Genomic DNA, 23390 nt, shown 5'->3' with positions numbered 1-23390 from the left:
TTGTGGCATGTCTTGTGGGGTATGCATGGGTGTCCGAGCTGTGTGCCAGTAGTTTAGACAGATAGCTCGGTGCATTCAACAACCTCTTAAAAATACAAGTAGCGATGAAGTCAATCTCTCCTCTACTTTCAACCAGGAGAGATTGACATGCATTTTATTAATACTAGCTCTCTGTGTACATCCAAGGGCCAGCCGTGCTGCCCTGTTTTGAGCCAATTGCAATTTTCCTAAGTCCTTTATTGTGGCACCTGACCACACGACTGAACAGTAGTCAAGGTGCGACAAAACTAGGGTCTGTAGGACCTGCCTTGTTGATAGTGTTGTTAAGAAGGCAGAGCATCGCCATTCCTTCCTGTAGAGCGTAGAGCACCACCTCCTTCACAGGAGCGACTCGTCTTGTCATTTTATTCACAGGTTCATTCATTTTCACCTCAGACGGGAGGATGGGCCTCGCCTGATGATGATGAGTCATAAGGGTGGGAGGAGGAGTGCTACATGATTAATCTCAAGAGGGGAAGGAAATTAGGGTTTCAGTGCTGTGAGGTCTTTACAGCGTGGTGTAAAATACGTAAGTAAAAATACTTTAAAGCACTACTTAAGTAGTTATTTMGGGTATCTGTACTTCACTTTTATATTTTTGACAACTTTTACTTCACTACATTCCTAAAGAAAATAATGTACTTTTTACTCCATACATTTTCCCTGACACCCAAAAGTACTTGTTACATTTTGAATGCTTAGCAGGACTGGAAGATTCACACACATAAAGAGAATATTCATGGTCATCCCTACTGCCTCTGATCTGGCCGACTCACTAAACATACACTATATATACACAAAAGTATGTGGACACCCCCGTCAAATTAGTGGATTTGGCTATTTCAGCCACTGACAAGTGTATAAAAATCGAACACACAGCCATGCAATCTCCATAAACAAACATTGGCAGTAGAATGGCCTTACTGAAGAGCTCAGTGACTTTCAACGTGGCATCCTATTGTAATAGGATGCCACCTTTCCAACAACGGGTTATCAAATTTCTGCTCTGGTCATCTTTAAGTGCTGTTATAGTGAAGTGGTAACGTCTAGGAGCAACAACAACTCAGCTGCAAAGTGGTAGGCCACACAAGCTCACAAAACGGGACCGCCGAGTGTTGAAGCGCATAGCGCATAAAAGTTGTCTGTCCTCGGTTGCAACACTCACTACCTCTGGAAGCAATGTCAGCACAATAACTGTTTGTTGGGAGCTTCATTAAATGAGTTTCCATAGCTGCACAGCCGCACACAAGCCTAAGATCACCATGTGCAATCCCAACCATCAGCTGGAGTGGTGTTGGACTCTGGAGCAGTGGAAACACATTCTCTGGAGTGATGATTCAAGCTTCACCATTTGGCAGTCCGACGGACCAAACTGAGTTTGGTTTGTCGAGATCGGTGAGGAAGAACTTAACTGGCCTTCACAGAGCCCTGACCTCAACCCCATCAAAACACTTTTGGGATGAATTGGAATGTCAACTGCGAGCCAGGCCTAATTGCCCAACACCAGTGAACCAACCTTACTAATGCTGGCTGAATGGAAGCAAGTCCCCGTAGCAATGTTCCAACATCTAGTGGAAAGCCTTCCCAGAAGAGTGGAGGCTGTTATAGCAGCAAAAGGGGGACCAACTCCATATTAATGCACATGATTTTGGAATGAGATGTTACTTTTACGTAGTATTTTACTGGGTGACTTTCACTTGAGTCATTTTCTATCTTTTACTTTTTTCACCACTGAGTAACATACATGCTGTTGCTGAGGATGACACATGACTCACGTAGTCCTCTGCTCTAGACTTTGAGGCTCAAAGAGCCATTGAGAGCGACCTGTTAGTTCAAAGTAAGGTTTCGGCTCCAAAATCATCAGTGCTCTATTTCACAGTTGAAGTTGACCCCTTCGAAACTGACCTTATCAGCAACCACATCCAAAACCTGCCTGATGGACCAACATGTCTCTCCAGTATATCTCCCTGTGTCTGTCCTACAAATCACACTCAATTAGAAGACCCTACATTTTTACCAGCGGTGCTATGAACACCCCCAACCACATACAGAGGAGAATCATCCACCCTCCCAAAAAACGAATCTGTGCCAAAGCTTGCTGAACAGAACAGAAACCGATTCCCTAGATCCAAGTGTAATGGTGTTTTTTTAAATAATAAGCACCTGCAGCAACTGTTGCTGCTCTTGTCAAATCTGGCAAAAAATATTCAACGCAATAGGGTGGAATAAAGCCACATTCTCCACAGGGGCTGATGAATGAAGGCAGCTCTGCAGGAGACAGTGGAAGAGAGATGTTCCATCACTCAACATCTACTCTGACAGGAGGGAGAGAGAGAGAGATGGGAAGGACACTCATACGCTAGTGTCTTCCTGCTAGCAAGGGATGATGGATAGAGAAAGGGTTGTAATAATCACTTCCCATTTAAGAACAGCAGCATCATACTATACTGTCTCTTACCTGCATGTGTTCAGTAGAGCTGCTGCTCAGGTCATCTCCAGACTCCGAGTCATTCTGGAGCTTCTCTGACCCCTCTCCCGGGGAGTCCCCAGGAGAGGAGGGAGTCCGGTCCGAGTCATGGCTCTGGCTGTGGTTTATATGGTGGTTGTTGGGGGCCCTGGGAGGCGGAGAGTCCGCCCGCATATGCGGTAACTTGGAGTTGTTGCTGTGGTGATGGTTATTGTTGTTGTGTAGGAGCACCAGATCGGCTACGCCAGGGGGCTTGCTGTGCCGTGGGCTTTCCGGGTTCTGGTTGGCATCCTTGGGCAGAGCAGGCGGGGTGACGTGCCCCCAAGAGGGCGAGGGCGTGGAGGTGGGCGACGGACTCCCAAAACTAGACATCTCCTGAGGTGGCCTGTTGTTGAGGTTCTCTTTGGACGCGCTACAGATATCCAGAACTGTAGGCTTTACCCGGATCGTCCCACCCATCCCGCCCGACACGAGGGGCTTCGGTGGGGGCATGAGCGCCCGGCGCACCTCCCTGACGTACTGCGCTGGGACATAGAAGGCTTTCATCCCCTCTTCCTTCCGTACCTGCCACCAGTCCTCGTTGGTCTTCCTGACCAGCATGTAGCACTCCCCCTGCCTGATGGAGATCATCTTATCTTTGGCCTTGTACTCATAGTCGTACTCCACCTCCACGTACACCTGGCCCGGTGCGAGGATGGGCAGATCAACCCCACTGCCGCCAAGCCCCTCACTGTCAGCCATGATGGTGTTGACCACCCCTGACCGCTGACCCTTTAACCTCTGACGTTTAGGTGGTGTTCAGAATCAGAAAGTTGGGGGGGATCGACATCTCTCACTGGGCTCCCCTAGACTTCAGGAAGAGAGGGAATAGAGAAAGGTTTCAGTTATGTTTTTAAGCATTTGACGGCATTATTTGTTGGTTATATTTGCCGACCACCAAAGGTTATTTTTGTTTAAGGTTGACCGTGATGGTACCTTCTTTCATCACAGACCAAAACATAAATTTCTACCTTCATCCCATTCAGACAAACCTGAAACATACAAAAAGAGTACTTTACAGCCCTCTGTCTGAATGGCAATTACACACAAACAGACACTACTACTCACCACACCAACACTTGCCTTTAAATCCTACTATATTACAAGTTTCTTTCAGCAGACAATACCAGGGGTGGCAGGTAGCCAGGTGGGTAGGAGTGTTAGACCAGTAACCAAAAGGTTGATGGATCGAATCCCTGAGCTGACAAGGTAAAAATCTGTTGTTCTGCCCCTGAGCAAGGCTGTTCCCCGGGCACCAAAATATTGATTAAGGCAGCCCTCTGCACCTCTCTGATTCAGAGGGGTTAGGGTTAAACATGGAAGGCATGTTTCAGTTGAATGCATTCAGTTGTACAACTGACTAGGTATCCCCTTTTCCCTAGCATGATGTCACAAGCTATTTCCAGACATAATAAGGAAATAAGGATCTTCCAGGAACAATTAATTTTCAAAAACAACTTTAAAGTCCACAGGATCAGAAACAGAATATGACTGGATAGGAAATCCACAGTGTTAACACGATTATCCAACCTCACAGGAACACAGGTGAGGACAGCCTGACCCCCCCCCCCKCCCCCACCCAGCCTGTCAGACTGCCTCCACTGCAATCTGACATCCTGAAACAAACACAGGCAGGAGAAAGCAGGTGCTTTTCCCAAGGCATGACTGTATGCCTGTATCTATAAGAAGGATGTCCCTCTCATCTACAGAATCGTGAACACACAGATTTAGCCACTGCTGAAGAGTGAACAACAGACTCCCATCAATAATAGATATATGGTAGTTACAGTGGTCTGGGAGTGAGTGTGAGTGACAGACACTAGGCTATACCACAGAGTGGTGAGTGATGACTATGATTTATGAGAGCATCTTGACTGGCTGCATCACCGCCTTGGTATGGCAACTGCTTGGCATCCAACCGCAAGGCACTACAGAGGGTAGTGCGGACGGCCCAGTACATCACTGGGGCCGAGCTCCCTGCCATCCAGGACCTATATACCAGGCGGTGTGAGATGAAGGCCTTAAAAATTGTCAAAGACTTCAGCCAACCAAGTCACAGACTGTTCTCTCTGCAACCACGTGGCAGGCGATGCCAATGTATCAAGTCTGGTACCAACAGGACCCTGAACAACTTCTACCCCCAAGCCATTAGACTGCTAAATAGTTAGTTAAATAGTTAACCAAAGAGCTACCCGAACTATATGCATTGACACTTTTTTTTTTACTCATCACATACGCTGCTGCTACTGTTTATTATCTGTCACTTTATTCCTAGTTACAGTATGTGTACATATCTACCTCAATAACCTCGTACCCCTGCACATCAACTTGGTACTGGTACCCCTTGTATACAGCCAAGTTATCCATCATTACATGTTTTACTTTTCTATTATTTATCGATTTTCTTTCTCGCTGCACTGTTGGGAAGGGCCCATAAGTAAGCATTTACTGTTAGTCCACACCTGTTGTTTACGAAGCATGTGATGAATAACATTTGATTTGGGTTTTTATTTCGATTGCCCTCTCTCATACAGCCTATAATAGGGAACTCTTCATGCTTACCTTGTCGTTCAGTTCACCTGTATGCTACGCACCAGCAAGATCTAAAGTATCTGCATATTGTGATGCACTCTTCATCCACAGCTAAACACACACTCAATGGATTGCTGAGAATTGCTATGTAGAACAATATTTCTTCTTATTATTATAAAGAATAACTAATTACACATACTGGGTGACCTGTCATACGGTCTGGGGATGAGGGATGGATTACTATTATATCATCTGTGCTTTGATGGCCACACAAGCATTCAAATACCGTGAGATTCTACATGCCTTTGTCCCAGTGTGGTTCTATTCGAAACAGATGTCGCCACGACTGTTTACGAGTAGCTAACCTAACTATTTTCCTAACCTTAACGTAATTATTCTAACCTGTTAATAAGTTAATTATCCAAACCATGGACGCCTAGGGTTTTGTTGCCTTATAGGGGAAATCTGGGGGTGTCCCGGGGGAGTCCCTCGGCCAAAGGAGTTCCAAGACTCTTGAAATACAACAATGGAGTTTAATCCATATTCAGTTTCAACAAAAGACCCCGACGAGACAGAAARGCTCATTCCCGAACCACGAAGATGTAATATCACAGTATTATAGGCTACCTGTTAGGAATAATTGTCATAACAAATATATATGCTAAGAAAGCATTGTGTAGCACAGAAATGCAGCCAATAGGCTTATCACGTGAAAACCAAAGGATAGACAACCAAAACAATATCAGCACCCTCCTATGCCACGAGTGCGTTGTAGTCTAAGTATCAAATAGAATTCCGTACGTTTATAGAAACAGTTAAGTTACTACACCATAACAGCAGCATATGTTTAAGTGCACTCCTCTTTAAGACGTTCGAGGTCGAAGAAACAAAAGTAGCCAGTTGTTTCGCAACAATGTATTGCAACAAAGTAACTTCGGAAGTAGCCAATAGCTAGTATCTGCGGTTTTGCGATTACAAATAACGGATAGCCAGACAAATTATATGTAGCCTACACACCTTGTGAATGGTATCTTCTTTATCTCCAAAGAATATGCTAGTCAACGGCGGTTGTTTTCAGCGGAACTTTTCATCCAGATAGTTCAGTGTTATAAACTGCTAAAATATAGTAGGCTGGCATTCGATATTCAACCATACCATCCCCTGCCTCGTTTCCACCCAGTTGTGGTGCTATCGCTTGTGAGCGCTGCGTTGGTCTATTCTTCTCCCATCCGCCTGTCTGTCTGCCAAGTATGATGGATGATACCCCTAGTTTGCCCTCTCGTGGTCCATCGTCTCACCGTTCTCAGTTGCAGTGCTGCACCAGTTGCAAAAGGCAACCACTGGATTTATTTTTAAGAAATTCAATCACTGCTCTTAATTGTGCAAATAGGTTATTTGTTCCAAATTACAGTTTCATTTGTAACCAATGTGGTTTCTTGGTTTAGCCTATAGGCTACTATATCCAGTTTAAAGTGCTGGGGTTGATATCTATAGGTATCTTTAAGTTGTAATGGCAAATAGAATTGTCTGGTGATCTTCAAGACTGAGCTCCATAAAGAGCTCATATTAATGAATAATTTACCATCTCGGTTTCTTGAGTCACCCACCATCTGTTACCATCAAAATCTGTGACAGACATTTCAAGAATGCCCCCACAATTATCTAATGATTGAATAATAGATTATGGGGGATTTAGGATTTGCAACATTAAAATGCCTTTATTTCTTAGTCCTGGTACAGCTGACTGAGTAAAATAATTACTGAAAACATAACACCAAAATGTACAATAATTTGCCTTTCACTCGTTAGATACCGTTATTCTAGTATTTAGATCTCCCGAGTGACAGTACCAAAGCGTGCTCTGCTGGTGTGAATGGGCCAGTGCATTCAACAGCCCATTGAATGGAAGTAACCTACTGGTAGTAATGGGCAATCATAATTTTTTTCACAACATGTACTGTTTAATCAAAGGTGTAGGGACTCTGTAGGAGATATGGATCCCATCATCTCCCTTCTGTGAGTTAAAACTCCAAACACAAAGGGGAACGATCACTTTTAACAGTAAGCAGGTTTATCAACTTGACACGGTTCTCTAACGGAACCCAAACCGGGTGCGCCATCGTGCATAAATGTATTTTGTCCCCCCACACCAAACGCGATCACTACACGCAGGTTAAAATATCAAAACAAATTATGAACAAATTACATTATTTTGGGGACAGGTCGAAAAGCATTAAACATGCATGGCAATTTAGCTAGCTAGCTTGCACTTACTAGCTAATTTGTCCTTTTTAGCTATCTTGCTGTTGCTAGCTAATTTGTCCTGGGATATTAACATTGATTTTTTATTTTACCTGAAATGCACAAGGTCCTATACTCCGCCAATTAATCCACACATAAAACGGTCAACCGAATCGTTTTCAGTCATCTCTCCTCTTTCCAGGCTTTTTCTTCTCTTGACTTTATATTGCAATTGGCAACTTTCATAAATTAGGTGCATTACCGCCACTGACCTCGTTCATCTTTCAGTCACCCACATGGGTATAACCAATGAGGAGATGGCACGTGGGTACCTGCTTCTATAAACCAATGAGATGGGAGAAATAGAACTGACTTCTATTTTAGCCCTTCTACTGACTTGCGCCAACAGTGTGGGTGCAATAATTGAATAACATAGATTTCTAAATGTATTTTGCAACGCTTGCGCACACGGAGTGTATTCAGCCTGTAACAGAAATAGAACTGACTTCTATTTTTGCCCTTGGCAACGCAGATGCACGTTGGCGTGCCAGCAGTGTGGGTGCAATAATCGAATAACAGATTTCTAAATGTATTTTGCAAAYCTCACGCACGCGACGCGAGCGGTGTAGTCAGCCTGTAAGAGTTGCGGAATTTCCTGTTCACTTCAGTTCTCAATTCATGCACCTTGGAGAGCGTTTCCTTCCATTTCCTGATGAAACAAACGTTGACCATAATAAATGAGTAAGCAGTGCACGATCTTCTCTCTGAGACTATTGGTTTCATCTCCAGGGTAAAAACTTGGGAAGCAAGGCTACAGAAAGCACTTGATAATGATATGGTACACTGCAATGCATCAATTTCCCTAGGGGTATATATAATACACACCATTTTCATCACAAAGACAATGCCAACCATTCTAGCAAGACCCCATGAGTTCCGACAATCATTTGATTTACAACCCAAAGACATAACTCCAGCGATGCTTCACTTGTTTTATTTTTGTTGCAGAAAAGGAACAGATGGCATTTAATAGCTCCTTAAGGGAAGGTTACAGTTATAATCCAAGATACATTTAAAAAGTGCTTTAGGTTAAATTTCAACTTCAAAGATCACATCCTGATAATGATAAATGACAAACCAAAAGCCAGGAGACTTTTGTTCATTTTAGTATGTTTTACTTTGTTTTAGATGCAGATCCATCTCCCTCACAATAACTGATCAGTAGCAATGCCTCATCAATAACATGATCCACATTGCACTCACTTTAGTCAGGTCTTTACAGCACTGGACTATTACGGTCATTGCTATGCAGATGCATTAGAGTTTGTTTTACACATTATGGGAAAGACATTTTGGATCATTTCATTTTCTGATGGAGGATACAAAAAGAAAATCAATAACAATGGTAAACAAAACAAAAAACATAATTTAGGAAGTAAAAAAACAAAGTCTAAACCTCATACCCTACCTACAGCCAGCACAGCAGTAAATAACTCAGATGGCATCCATCTACTGTAGTACAGGAAGGATGGCATTATGAAGACTGACTACTTGGATAAGACATAGGCTCTATTCCTATATCTGCATTAGCATACCACTTAGAATGTAATCTCATTCACTAGACACTTCATCCCAATGCGCAATTAGGAGAAAAGTTTACTTAGAATGAAGCAATGCAGTGTATTTTGGACATTGGAGTGTAGCCGCATATCCGAATTCACCACCCCAAGCACGCCTGGCTTCGTTAGCCTGTGCAATGTTGTCAGAATATGAAAAAGTTGGGTTGTTGAATAGTCGGTGACTCATGTTGACAGATTTGGGCACACAGACAAAGAAAAAAGTTGAAAAAGAGGAAAAACAGAAAATCCCTCCAATGTATGCCCAAACTATCAACTATGCATCGGCAGTAGGCACAGAAACAAAATAAAAATAATGAAACTCATGATTGGTCGAACTCAAGTGTAGGGGTAAATATTTCATGGCCCCTTGTGTCTCAAACTATTCCACAAAGACCAATGGAAAATCAGGTCATCCCATTTCTTTAATTTCGTTACAGGACATGTGTGTAAACGTCATCTTCCAGATAGAGCATTTTCATTTAATAGATGCAGTGGAGGGATAGCTGGCACAGTGCCAAAAATCATCAACTTGTGAAATGCATCAGGAATAAAGGAGGAACTCATGATTAGACCTGATCAGTCAACCATTTAGAACAATCTTTTTGTGGTCCAAGAAGCAACCCTTCCACCGATATACTTTTCTCTTCCTTGATAGAGGTACACATGGGTGTTGCATTTTTGCATTTTTTCCCCAAATGGCATACAAGTCACTTGCATATGCTAATATTGATATACATACATTGCTAAGAAACCTTAGACCATTGTAGAAACCGTCGACCATTATAATTTCATCATACAGTATATCAACATTGACTGGATATCTTGGACTTAGGTATGATATTGAAGCAGCTTAATTTTGTAATACATGACAAAATCTACATTTTTTGCATTTGTCTGCCATTCTTCACAGTTCTTTAAAAACTGAATGACTCAAATGGCACCCTACTCCCCATTTAGTGCACTACCTTTGCAAATTACTTTTTTTTGTCAATCACTGGTGCATGGTCCTGAAGATGTGCTCTACCACAGCATTTTAGCCCCAAAAGAAACAAATGTCAAAGTGAAGAGAAAACAGTTCAGTGCTTATTCTAACTGTACAAGAGGCCAGTAGTGTGTTTTTGCACCTTTAAACTTTAAAATAAGCTGTATTGATCTAGACAGGAGGGATAATTTGATGATATACTGTACATAAAAATCAGGCTAGGATGCTTCTCAATGGATTCCAACCTTTTAGTGTGTTATTTGTTTTTAGAGAACCTGCGACGACATACATTTAAACTTGGCACAATGCAGACTCAAACTTTTAGGACATTAATGGACAAACTGCTGTGCGATAGATAAAATGGAAGAGCTACGCATTATTAATTACATGTTCATTTCGCCAGGCGCCAAGATTGCACCATTTATTTTATTTTGTTTGTTCTCTGTCCGTGTTCTCTTTTGTTTTGTAAGGAAACCAATTTCATTCATACATGAAAACAAAAAGAATCATGAAAAAGAACTGTACAGCCTGTGTCTATTTCTTACATATATATATATATATATCTTATACATATATAAATAAACGTTGATACTGGAAGAATTGTCCCATGTGACAGTTCTGTCAAGTGGAATGCCAGCTCCTGTGGGTGATCTTTGCATCTTCATCTGACTGTGATTATGTTTATCTTCTTCTTCAGAAGCTGACAGAAAGAGACAGAAGACAAAATAAGTGGAGAAAAATATATACTAATGTGAGCTCTGCTGCCATCTCTTGGCTTGTCTATAAAACAGGGTCATGTTCAGTAGGGCACACCGAAGTAAAAACGTTTTGCAACGGAAAATTGATATCTGTGTTCTTATTGGACAAATTCAGGTAGTGCCTTCCGGTTTCAAAATGTTTACTCCCGCCCGAACAGAACTCCCTGAAATGCATTAGATTGGCTCAGTACACAGAGGCCTTGGAAGAATCTCAATTGAATACTCTTCGCGTCCTCTCTCCTTGCCTCCTTTTCAAAACCTATTGGATGAGAAAGCCAGTGGTCCCTCGCCTTTGACCTTCTCTTCCAATGGGTTTTGAGATGGAGGTGAGAGGAGTATGCAATTGAGAAAAGGCCCTTGACTTACCTCTTATCCACTCATTGCTTGGCCCCTCCTCCTCTGATGCCAGTGGGCTGGCTGTTGAAGAGTCCTGTCCGGTTGACATTGGGGTGGGTGGGAGACGCCACAGGGGGTTGGCCAGGCCGAATGGGTTTGGCTGGGGAGGTCAGAGGCACAGCACTGGTTACATACCATCAAAGGAACACTAATGGCGTCATTATTTAGCGTCTGCTAAATTACCAAAATGTACAAATGTTATGTATTTACATGTACCAGTATTACAGACCAATAAAAGCATCAGTCCTAGATTATATATTAGGACAGATTTCTCTCAATAAAAAGCTAGCATTTAACCTTTAAAACAGTGTGAATATGTACACTACGTACACTGCTCGACAAACATCTCATTCCAAAATCATGGGCATTAATATGGAGTTTGTCGCCCCTTTGCTGCTATAACAGCCTCCACTTCCACGAGATGTTGGAACATTGCTGAGGGGACTTGCTTCCATTCAGCCACAAGAGCATTAGTGAGGTCGGGCACTGATGTTGGGCGATTAGGCCTGGCTCYCAGTCGGCGTTCCAGAATCGCCTAGAATGTCATTGTATGCTGTAGAGTTAAGATTTCCCTCCACTGAAACTAGGCCCAAACATGAAAAACAGCCCCAGACTATTATTCCTCCTCCACCTAACTTCACAGTTGGCATTATGCATTGGGGCAGGTAGCGTTCTCCTGGCATCCGCCAAACCCAGATTTGTCCGTCAGACTGCCAGATGAGGAACCGTGATTCATCACTCCAGAGAACACGTTTCCACTGCTCCAGAGTCTAATGGTGGCAAACTTTAAACCACTCCAGCCGACGTGTGGCATTGCACATGGTGATGTTAGGCTCGTGCGGCTGCTCGGACATGGAAACCCATTTCATGAAGCCCCCGACGAACAGTTATTGTGCTGATGTTGTTTCCAGAGGCAGTTTGGATCTCGGTAGCAAGTGTTGCAACCGAGGACAGACGATTATTAAGCGCTATGCTCTCCAGCACTCTGCGTTCCCGTTCTGTGAGCTTGTGTGGTCTACCACTTCATGGATGAGCCGTTGTTGCCCCAAGATATTTCCACTTCAATAGCAGCACTTCTAGTTGACCTGGACGGCTCTAGTTGGGCAGAAATTTGAAGAACTGACTTGTTGGAAAGGTGGCATCCAATGAAGGTGCCACGTTTAAAAAGTCACTGAGCTCTTCAGTAAGGCCATTCTACTGTCAATGTTTGTCTATGGAGATTGCATGGCTGTGTGCTCGTTTTTATACACCTGTCAGCAACGGGGAATCACTGATCTGGTTGTGTGTGTTTTACAGGGTGAAACACTAATGTGACTGAAACAATGAATCAGTTACGTCATCTCGTAACTATGCACGCATATGCAGGCATAGAGACACAATCACACGCATGAATTCACACACACTATATATACACAAAAGTATGTGGACACCCCTTCAAATTAGTGTATTTCACCGTAAATAGCAGAATACACTAATTTGAATGGGTGGCCACATACTTTTGTATGTATAGTTGTGTGTGCGAATTCATGTGTGTGATTTTATGCATGCATATGTGTGTGTTCCTCACCGATCTGAGCAGAGTGGCCCCTCCTGGCCATGTTCTTGGCCCTGACGGCCTCTTTGATGCGGTCCACCTCCTGCTGGTAGCGTTTGCGGTCGCGTGCGGCGTTCTCTTTGGCCTCCTTCAGGGCCGACTCCAGTGCCTTGACCCGCTCAGCCGTAGCACGCAGACGCTTCTCCAGTTTAGGAAGCTCACAGCGCAGGTCTGCATTATCACGCACCAGCTAGAGGAAGAAGAACAAGGGGAGAGAGAGCGAGATGTCGTAACTAATTAATTATTTGTCACATTATAGTTGTCCCTTGTATCTTTTCTATTTGTGTTGACAGAAATGTACATGTATCTTGGGAGTAATTTGGCATGTCTGTGTCTTCTATTACATTAAAGGGCTGTGGTCTGTACTGGCTTACTGACTTTAGTAAACCACACCATTCAATCACAGCAGGATACTTCTCTGCCACGGGAGCACTAACATATGTATTAAGGTGTATGTTTGTTTACCTGTTTGTGGACCTTTGTAAGCTGTTCCAGGTTGTTCTCCAGAAAGGAGATCTTCTGTTTCTGAGCAGCACTGCCCCCTGTATCATCTGAGTCCATCTCAGCGCTCTGCAGAAAACATACATTATTACAGAACATTTACTTTTATTACACTTGTCATTCGCTCTCCATTTACAAGACACACAAACACACAAACTCAAATTTTCAGTGAAAGGCACCATTAAAGCCAAGTTTGAGTTTTAAATAACCATTGAGAAACAGTAATTAACATAGCAAATGGTGCCTTTCACGGACCCATACACTTTCAACGCGGAATTGTGGTATGAAAACAAAGCGTATGGGGGGGGGAAATCATATTTGTGACGCAACAGAGCTGATAAGAGACGGGGTATGACATTTAAAGGAGAAATCTGCAGTTCAAACAGTAAAAGCATACCCCGCCACTGTTTTGTTAAAAAGCTAAGGGATAGGGCTGGAGAAATGGAACCACTTTCAAATTCATAGACCGAGCTATGGATATGAGGACTGACCATCCATGATATCAAAATCATACTTCTGACCATGTGGAGGCTATACAGTGGTTGTTCACTGGGGGGGGGGGGGGGGGATATGCAGCTCTCGCTCTTCAAGTTAAAAGCTTGTAAAAAGCTAACACTGTGTGTTGTACCTTCTTGACTCTGGTAGCCAGGTCCTGAACAAACAGTTTTCTGAGGTTGTGGAGAGTCTGGAGCTCCTTAGCCACAGTCTCCTCCAGTCCCTTCAGGTCTTGTCTGGCCTGCTCTCTCCTGTCCTGCATCACCCTGTAAAACACACACACAACCAGATCAGTGATTCTGCATTGCCACATCACAGCTTTTCATATGGTTGCAGACATTGGTGATTCAGCTAAGAACAAATGATAGTGTGCGAATATAGATTGTGTATGTACGATGGCAACTGTGTAAGGCAAATGGATGGGTGGTTACGTACGTGAGCTCGTGCAGCTTGCGGCTCTTGTCCRGGTCGGTGGATTTGAGTTTCTCGTGCTCCACCCGCAGACGCTCCTGTTCCAGCATGATCTTCTGGTTCAGACTAGAGAGAGACACAAATAGAGATAGTGAGACAGAGCCAGCAACTAACTAACAAATTGTTGTTCCATATGTTGTGTGTGTGATGGGCCTCATGGAATTGTGTGAGTGTGTGTGTCTGCGCACGTGTGTGTGTGTGTATGTTATGTGTTCCCATACTCCTGGAGCTCAGTGATGAGTTTCTCCTTGTTGTCTAGCTCGTCTCTCAGGCTGCTGATCTGTTTCTGATGGGCCTCGCGGTGAGACTGGATCTGATGCTCAACCGCCTCCTAGCAACAAACACATACAACTAGTTACCAACAAATATATTAGAACGTATATTAGTACCAACACAAAATATGGTATTTTAAGCAGAAACTTCTATGGATGTCAACTTTAACAAAGATATATATTGAGTGTATTTGGCACATACAGGAATCAAACATACAATAATGGAGAATATTTTACACAAATATACAAATGATCACCAACACAAAAAGTTCATATAATCGAAATGATCAGTTATCAAGATATGAAAGAATAGCCTGTCAGGAGAAATCCACTGTTGGTCATACCTTGACTTCGGTGGCAGTTTGGACCTCATTTTCCTTCTCCATAGCCTGAACTTTCTCTGCAAGGGGAGAAACATGAGACGGGTGTCAGCAACCTTTTCACCAGTAGAGGGTGGAAGACTGTTGAAAAGCTAGGTGTCAACTTGTAGTCAAATGTGTCCATGGTTTTGTAGAAATAACATATCAAAATACACATTTCAATAAGGAATGTGTGATGTGCCTTGTTGGGGAAAGGTCTTCGAAGCAAGAGGGATGGGATCTTCCTGTTTGAATAGGATAAATAAAAAATGTTGTAGTCACCCTGAGCGCTGATCTTGACCAGTTCCTCATTCAAAGAGTCTACGTTCTCCTCCAGCTGTCTTTTCTTCTGCTCCACGTTCTGAAGGTACTCTGTCAGGGACTTGATCTTAGCCTCGTGCTGAGGGGGAATTAAAATGGAGCAATACATTGAACCAGGGTTGGGGTAGATTCCATTTAATTCAAGTAGTAAACTGTAATCCGGATCCCAATGTTCCTCATTGCTTTTAAATTCACTGAATTGAAATAAAAATCGACCAAGAGAAGTGACTACATTTTGATTTGAACGACAGCCACCCCATGACACCTTCTCTCAAGCCCTCTATCCCAGGTGACGATGGTTACCTGGGAGATGCGTAGCTGACAGGAGGCCAGCTCCTTCTCATTCTCGTCCATCTTCTCGTTGCTCTCGGCCTGAGTGCTCTCCAGCTGCTTGCTGCGTTTCACCATGGTCTTCACCTCCGACTTCATCTTACTGATGTACAGACGTGCCACCGTGAACTCCTCGTCTATCAGACCACTGCCCTCTTGTTGCTGGAGAAGGGGGGGGGGGGGTAAAAGGCACAAATGTAAGACTCAAATGTCATTGTGCAAAAGACATGCATCAGATATAGTGTACCAAAAGCATAGTTAAGGATGAAGTTACTAATGTTTGGGATAAGGTTAATTGGTATATACAGTACACGAGCCATAAACATCCACTCTTCAGGATTCCCCAAAAAGTATCCAAATACCGGGCTTCCCTTCCATGATTGGCTGGCATACCTTGATGTCATTGCTGCCCACAGCGATGCCGATCTCAGCCAGATCTTTGAGCAGTGATGACATCATCTCAGTGACCCTCTTCTTCTGGTGGTTGGTCATCTCCTTCAGCTTCTGCAGCTCAGAGTCAATGGACACCAGGATACTCTGAGGACGACAAAGGACAAGTTTAGTTCCAGACACTTTTGGTTTTCATCCTCCCTTTCTAAACCTGGACTGACTTACACCTGGAACACTAGCTGAGTGAACAGCCAAACAGTGAAAACCAGCAGGATTTCTTACCGAGAGTATCAGTAGTTGGCATAGGACATTATAAGTACATCATAGGATTTCACAATACTAAAATCTCTTGGTGAGTTTAGATTATGAATGACTTGTTCTCCTCTCACCAATTTCTGGTTGAAGGTAAAGAGGAAGGAAAGACATTATTAAAAAGGTAGACCTATTGGAAAATGGCATCCTTCTCACCGATTTCTGGTTAAGCTCCTCGCTGAGAGCCTCAAACTCCTTAGTCTTGTCCTCCACCTCCTGGCTCTTCTGGTCATAGTTAACAGCCAGCTCCTCCAGGGCCTGTAGCACCTCCTTCACCTCCTCCTTAGACGCCTCATTTTCGGACTGCAGACGGTTCAGCTCTACCTGCAGGTTGTCGTGGTCGCGACGTGATGAGGCCAGCAGCTGGAGAAGGAACAGAAATTCAAAGACAGAGCTATGGATACAAGGACTGACCATTCAAGAAAATGTATAGTTCTAACAATGTAATTATTCACCTTCACATTGTTTACAAACTAAGGAATAAAAAGCTTAGTTTGGGTTCTGATGGGGTAAGAGTCAAACTAAGCATGTATAAATAATATTTTTCAAGATGGAATGACTATATATATATCATTACATTTAAATTCCAAAAACGGATGTAGCAACTGCAGATTGCTGCTTTAAAATCGAATGTACCGCAGCTATCCCAGGACACCTCTTCTCTCATCTCCATCTTATCTATGTGAGCCAGCTAGAGCCAAAACCCTGAGTGTTGGCGATGAACCTCATACTAGTCTCTAAGGATCTGAATCACAACGTCACAGTGGATGAGTTCTAAATGGCACCCTATTCCCTAAATAATACACTACTTCGGACCTATGAGCCCTATGGTCCACAGGAGCACCTTAATCAGGGAGGACGGGCTCGTGGTAATGGTTGGAGCAGAATGGGTGGAATGGTATCAAATACGCCAAACGAATGGTTTCCGGACAACTGTGTGATCATGCTCGCCGTAGCCAATGTGAGCAAGCCCTTTAAACAGGTCAACATTCACAAGGCCACAGGGCCAGATGGATTACCAGGAAGTGTGATCCGAGCAAGCGCGGACCAACTGGCAAGTATGGTCGGTGACATTCATAACCTCTCCCTGATTGAGTCTGTAATACCTACATGTTTCAAGCAGACCACCATAGTCTGTGCACAAGAAAGCGAAGGTAACTTGCTTAAATGACTACCGCCTCATAGCACTCACGTCGGTAGCCATGAAGTGCTTGAAATGCTGGTCATGACTCACATCAACACCATTATCCCGCAAACCCTAGACCCACTCCAATTCACATACGCCCTAACAGATCCAGAGATGACTCAATCGCACTCCACACTGCCCTTTCCCAACTGGACAAACACCTTTGTTAGAATGCTGTACATTGACTACAGCTCAGCGTTCAAAACCATAGTGCCCACTAAGCTCCTCAATAAGCTAAGGACCCTGGGACTAAACACATCCCTCTGCAACTGGATCCTGGACTTCCTGATGGGCAGCCCCCAGGTGGTAAGGGTAGGCAACACCACATCTGCCACGCTGATCCTCAACACTGGGGTCCCTTCAAGGGTGTGTGCTCAGTCCACTCCTGTACTCCCTGTTCACCCACGACTGCATGGCCAAGCACAACACCATCATTAAGTTTGCTGACGACAACAGTGGTAGGCCTGATCACCGAAAACGATGAGACCTGGCAGTGTGAGCTCTCAATGTGAGCAAGACAAAGCAGTTGATCGTGGACTACAGGAAAAGGAGGGCCGAACAGGCCCCCATTAATATTGACGGAATGTAGTGGAGCAGGTCGAGAGTTTCAAGCACCTTGTGTCCACATCACCAACAAACTATCATGGTCCAAACACATCAAGATAGTTGTGAAAAGTGCACGGCGTAATTCACTGTATTACAATTCCAGTTGGTCAGAAGTTTACATACAAAAATCCCTGACGTCAATCCTATAGAAAAAAGCATGTAAAGAGCAAGGAGGCCTACAAACCGGACTCAGTTACACCAGCTCTGTCAGGAGGAATGGGCCAAAATTCACCCAACTTATTGTGTGAAGCTTGTGGAAAGCTACCTGAAACATTTGACCCAAATTACACAATTTAAAGGCAATGCTACCAAATACTAATTGAGTGTATGTAAACTTCTGACCCACTGGGAATGTGATGAAATAAATAATTCTACTATTATTCTGACATTTCACATTCTTAAAATAAAGTGGTGATCCTAACTGACCAAAGACAGGGAAGTTTTACTAGGATTACATGTCAGGAATTGTGAAAAACTGAGTTTAAATGTATTTGGCTAAGGTGTATGTAAACTTCCGACTTCAACTGTATATACTAGGGAGTGTCAGAGGAAGGCCCCAAAAAATTGTCTAAGACTCCAGTCACCCAAGTCATAGACTGTTCTCTCTGCTACCGCACAGCAAGCTGTACCGGAGCGCCAAGTCTAGGTCCAAAAGGCTCCTTAACAGCTTCTACCCKCAAGCCATAAGACTGCTGAACAATTAATAATACCTTGACTAACCTMTATRCCCACACATTGAATTGGTACTGGTATATAACCTCATTATTATTTTATTGTGTTACTTTTTATTACTTTAGTTTATATAGTAAATATTTTAACTTTATTGAAGTGCATTCTTGGTTAAGGGCTTGTAAGTAAGCATTTCACTGCAAGGTCTACACCTGTTGTATTCGGTGCATGTTACAAATAACATTTGATTTGATTTGTTTGAGTCCATTTGTTCTTGCCATTAATATGAGCCATCCTCCCCTCAGCAGCCTCCTGTGCTATGGGTCCTGGTCAAAAGTAGTGCACTATAAAGGGAATAGGGTGCCATTTGGGACACAGACYCCATCTGATTTAAATCTTTACCTTTGAAGAAGAGAACCACAGCCTCTCTTTAGTCTGATGAGGAAGTTCATTAAACTTTCACCAGCGTAAAWCTAAAGTGGGGGCGTCAGGTCAGGGTTACAGGAAAGGAACATGTGTCCTGTACCGTCCCATTCCAGGTATTTATTGTACCATTACTGTTTCAAATCAGTAGTATGTAAATAGTATGTAAACATAATCAAATATCCCCACTTTGCCTAAGTATATTGATTGATAAGGTTTCTTCTCTGTCTTTGTAAAAGGCTAATGAGGGGGGAAAGGTGTAGCTCTCGCTTGCAAAAAGCTAACTTGCGATTGTGTGTTCATTAGGGAGAAAACTTTTGAAACAGGTAGGTGGGAGGTACTTTCAATTGCAGAACATTATGCTATTTTGTACCCTACTGAATAAGACRCACGCCTGTTATTATTCATTCCCTACTCAGAATATTCATCTGTAATTAAAATCCAGCCTACGGAAGGCTGAGATGAGTGTTAGATGTCAGATTCTACCCAGGCTGAGTGGCGCCTCTTTAACCCTGCTGTGTCCGGGCTAACCGTCAGCTAACAGTCTGACCCCTTAGACGGGCCTGTACAGGCAGACTGATGGCATTGTTAACAGAGCAGGAGGGCTGGAGGGACGCGGCGTGCGTATATGCGCTTGTGGTAGCAAGGGGTCTCACCTCCTCCTGGTCCAGCATCTGCTGCTTTAGTTTCTCTGCCAGCTGGCTCTGCTGGTTGATCTCATCATCCTGATGGAGAGAAGAGAGAGAGGGGGAGGGGGTGAGTTAATACCAAAGTGTTCTCGTCTCAAATCATCAGCAAAACATATTTCAAAGGTAGACTCAGCATTATGGCGTTGCCACGAGCAGGACCACAGATATTGCAATGAGTGCGATGCAAGACTTTGCTCTCACACAGAGTATCTGCGCATGTGTACGAGTTCGCTTATCGCTGCTACAACGTGGTAGCTACGGGAACAAAACAGCAGAGAAGTTGAGCTCTTAGTTCCTGCGGAAATTGACCAACTGCTGCTGTTCACTTTGTGCATCTGCATCATCGCACTGAATCTACCTTTAAAATGACAGGTCACTGTCTAGATCGAATCTAGCAAGTTGCCATGTGGCTCTGCTACCTCACCTTATCATCCAGCTGCTTGTAGAGTTTAGACAGCTCAGCCTCACACTTCTCCTTCTCTGCGTCGGTCAGTTTAACCCCTGGAATGTTGGGTGTGGGTGCCATCTTCTCATTGTTCACCACGTTGTCTAGAGCCTGGACCTCAGCGTTAGCCTTCTCCTTGTCAAACTGCTCCTCCACCGGAACACTCTCACCTATAGGGGCAGCACAGAGGGAGGYAAAGAGGAAGGGAGGGAGCCATGGAGAGAAGGATGGAGACAGACAGGGTTAGAAACTAAAAGTAAACTTCTGTGGTATCTACGCAACATGTAGACTATTTCCTGGGTTGTAGTCATTAGTGCACACCGTKGCAAACTATTTTGCAACGGAAACAGTTCTCTAAACACGGTTTAGAMTGCAAAACTTTTGCTACGGTGTGCAGTACACTAATGAATACGACTCTGTTCAATCCTAAAATACAGACATGAGCGTGATTCATGGACTTATTAGTAATCTTTGAACACTAACTGAATATCGATTTATGGTTCCCGTATTTTTTTCTCTCATACCATTTCTCCAGCGGTTGAGTTCGTTCTCCAGCCAGGTGACGGTGCCCCTCAGGGTTGTGTTCTTCGCCTTCTCTCTTTCATACTTTTTCTTCCACTGTTCTGCCGTCAGCTCCACATTCAGACACACTGTGTTCTTAATGGTCTTAGCTCTGTCACACACATACACAACAGTTAACTTTCTGATGTCACAAAACAAAGTGTCACCTTTGAGAGTGGGTGTGGCACTGGCAACCACCCATAAAACGGATTAGCTGACATCAAGAAAACGATACGTGCAATAAAAATGGGTCAGAAGTCCGTGTGTTATGATTCTGGGTGGCCAGAAAGAAAGCAACAATGACAAGAAGCTGCAATGTGGGGAATTGTAGGTGGCTTGTTTCAGCTAGTTTTGTCTTGTTCTTGAAACCATGTCTGATGTTATATCTACTCTAATATGGCTAAAATTCACTGTAATTATGTATTTGAGAGACAAGTGCTCATTATGGCAATGTATTTATGTTTTCAATAAAAACTGTAGACAAAATATAGTTGACATGTTGTCAACAATCTAAACCAACCCAATCTGTTTTACCCCATAGTTGCACACGCATCGGTTTTGTTGCCAAAACAACCAACCCTCTTATAAAGCATAAACTGTGTAGACTGTAGCATATTCTGACCATAACAGCCATTGCTAACAATGTACCAACATTCAATTGCCATTTACAAAACTTCCACCCCACTGGTGGTTCTTGGTCATATACAGCAGTGGTGCTCAATCTGGTGTTACTAGTACCCCTGGGGGTATGAGGACTATTCGAAAGGGATTATTGGGAAGATGAATAAAATGTTGGCTAAACATGGGTCTAGTAGATGCAATCGGTTGCATGATAAGGGGTACAGAGCTAAAGGTGATTGGGGATACCGGTTGAGAAAAAAAGCTGGGACCCAATAATATACAGATAAGTACAGGGGCCGAGACTGGTTGTGGGTTGTTTACAGTCCAGGGGCTGAGAGCGTCCTGTACGTACCGCTGTCCGAACATCAGTGTGGACTTTGTCTCAGCCTCGTTGTAGGCGGAGGGCGAGGCACAGATGACCATGGTGGTCCTACAGTTACCACCCAGAGAGTCCTGCAGGATACGGGTCATCTTACTGTCTCTGTAAGGGACATAGGTCTGGAGGAAGGAGGGGAGAGGGACTTGAGCTTCAATCTAAAAACACTCATCACTTTGTTCCYGAGAATAATACTGAAAACCTGGACTGTACTCTATGTAATACAAGAGTAAATTGTACCGTGTACAGGTACTGAAAAACTAGATTACAAGTGTTTAGACATATGCGTGTATGACTTGTGCATGAGACACTCTGATTCCTCCCATATTTTATCATATGTTCCTAACTTGAAAATATCCTCATTAGAAAAATATGTATTTCTCTGATGTTCTCCCTTTTGTTAGAACAGCTGTTTGTGGACACTGCGTCCCAAATGACACCCTATTCCCTATATAGTGTACTACTTTTGACCAGAGTTTGGTCAAGAAGAAGTTCACTATTTAGGGAATKGGGTGTCATTTACAGTCATTCTCCCCAGCCCCGAGGGAGCAGTGGTATTATGTTATCTTACCGAGCCTTCGGCTAGGGCAGAGATGACGTTGCCCAGCGCAGACAGGGARTTGTTGATGTTTTTAGCTTCTTCCAGCACCGCTCCCTCAGCTCCAGTTTTACCCACCTAGACACAATTTTTAAGAGATCAAAATCCAACACACAAGCCCTCATGACAACACTGGTACAAGACTATCACAGGACATTACATCACCCAAAATTCTAAGAAACAGCCTCTGTCCCAAATGGCACCCTATTCTTGATTTAGTGCACTATTTTTATGAAAAGTAGTGCACTATATATCAAAAAGGGAGCCATTTGGTTTGGTCCCATATCTATATAACTAAGGAAGTAATGCTGACAGAAATCTTAAAGATGATACAGGACACTACAAACATTGATATTCATTTGTAACAAAAACAGATAATGAAAAAAGGGCAACGAAGCATGAGAAAGGCATTGCTTGAGTTTAGTGCCATCCTTTGGATTATGATCAGATTACTGCTGTTGTCGTGTGAGTAAGGAGTAACAACATATATGTGCTAAATAGGGTTGAATGGCGGGAACCCGGTTATCGAGATTTACCGCCCAAAACACTCTTTTCCGGGACAAATAACTGCGAGACACCAGTAAATAATAAATGATTTACTGTATATAAACAGCATGACGTGAAATGGAACTTGAATGATATGCTATGACTAAATCTTGCTTCTCTGCAGTCTTCTCTCTGCATGATCAATAATCAACYCTCATGTTGGGGACAGAGAGCCCATCTCAGTATGGAGTTCAGTTCACAATGCATGCAGACTTCATCATGGTAAATTTTTTGGGGGGTGACAGGTAGGTCTACATTTMCTGCAGCATAGCGTACAGTAATATAAGAACCGAATGCACGTCTAATTACACATGTCCATCTGGCTTTCCGGGTAAAAATTGCAGCTGCAGAGTTAAAACTACCCATTACTCAAATATTGTTGCGTTAAAGCATAGTGGTAGTCTCTCTCGCTCTCCAAATCCATTCAAATTGCATCCAAAATAGATACTCAACCTTGAACAGGATGGATATATATAAACTAGTCTACGTCTTTCAAGTAATACATTCAATGCAGTATTAGCTTTATATTTAGCTGAATGATGAATGATGGGT

At 43.3% G+C, this 23390-nt stretch overlaps 2 protein-coding genes across 6 annotated transcripts in view; both read right to left on the bottom strand.

Annotated features, from left to right (window-relative positions):
- Positions 1 to 7547, bottom strand: part of LOC111953670 (rho GTPase-activating protein 12-like) — an 85958-nt gene extending 78411 nt beyond the window's left edge. The window contains exons 1-2 of one of the 5 annotated variants that reach the window (XM_070435458.1): positions 7432 to 7547; positions 2498 to 3356 (exon numbers count right to left, since the gene is read on the bottom strand). In XM_070435458.1, coding sequence (XP_070291559.1) covers positions 2498 to 3247 — 750 coding nt within the window. In that variant the 5' untranslated portion in view covers positions 3248 to 3356; positions 7432 to 7547. Of the gene's footprint in view, positions 1 to 2497; positions 3357 to 6094; positions 6450 to 7431 lie in introns of those variants that run through there. The other 4 variants (XM_023973092.2, XM_023973093.2, XM_023973094.2 and 1 more) reach the window with 4 other exon arrangements.
- Positions 7548 to 10215: 2668 nt separating this feature from the next.
- The window catches only part of LOC111953669 (kinesin-1 heavy chain), a 41267-nt gene continuing 28092 nt past the window's right edge, over positions 10216 to 23390 (bottom strand). The window contains exons 9-25 of the mRNA XM_023973091.3: positions 22266 to 22370; positions 21671 to 21816; positions 20661 to 20809; positions 20116 to 20306; positions 19659 to 19727; positions 16275 to 16481; positions 15810 to 15953; positions 15390 to 15578; positions 15048 to 15165; positions 14751 to 14806; positions 14356 to 14465; positions 14099 to 14200; positions 13797 to 13929; positions 13133 to 13237; positions 12641 to 12857; positions 11044 to 11173; positions 10216 to 10619 (exon numbers count right to left, since the gene is read on the bottom strand). Of these exons, the coding sequence (XP_023828859.1) occupies positions 11055 to 11173; positions 12641 to 12857; positions 13133 to 13237; positions 13797 to 13929; positions 14099 to 14200; positions 14356 to 14465; positions 14751 to 14806; positions 15048 to 15165; positions 15390 to 15578; positions 15810 to 15953; positions 16275 to 16481; positions 19659 to 19727; positions 20116 to 20306; positions 20661 to 20809; positions 21671 to 21816; positions 22266 to 22370 (2160 nt within the window). The 3' untranslated portion in view covers positions 10216 to 10619; positions 11044 to 11054. The remainder of the gene's footprint in view (positions 10620 to 11043; positions 11174 to 12640; positions 12858 to 13132; positions 13238 to 13796; positions 13930 to 14098; positions 14201 to 14355; positions 14466 to 14750; positions 14807 to 15047; positions 15166 to 15389; positions 15579 to 15809; positions 15954 to 16274; positions 16482 to 19658; positions 19728 to 20115; positions 20307 to 20660; positions 20810 to 21670; positions 21817 to 22265; positions 22371 to 23390) is intronic.

The sequence above is a fragment of the Salvelinus sp. IW2-2015 genome, linkage group LG27, assembly GCF_002910315.2.
Source record: "Salvelinus sp. IW2-2015 linkage group LG27, ASM291031v2, whole genome shotgun sequence".
Taxonomy (NCBI): domain Eukaryota; kingdom Metazoa; phylum Chordata; class Actinopteri; order Salmoniformes; family Salmonidae; genus Salvelinus; species Salvelinus sp. IW2-2015.
Note: the sequence above shows the minus strand (reverse complement) of the source record. Positions and strands in the feature narration are given on the sequence as shown.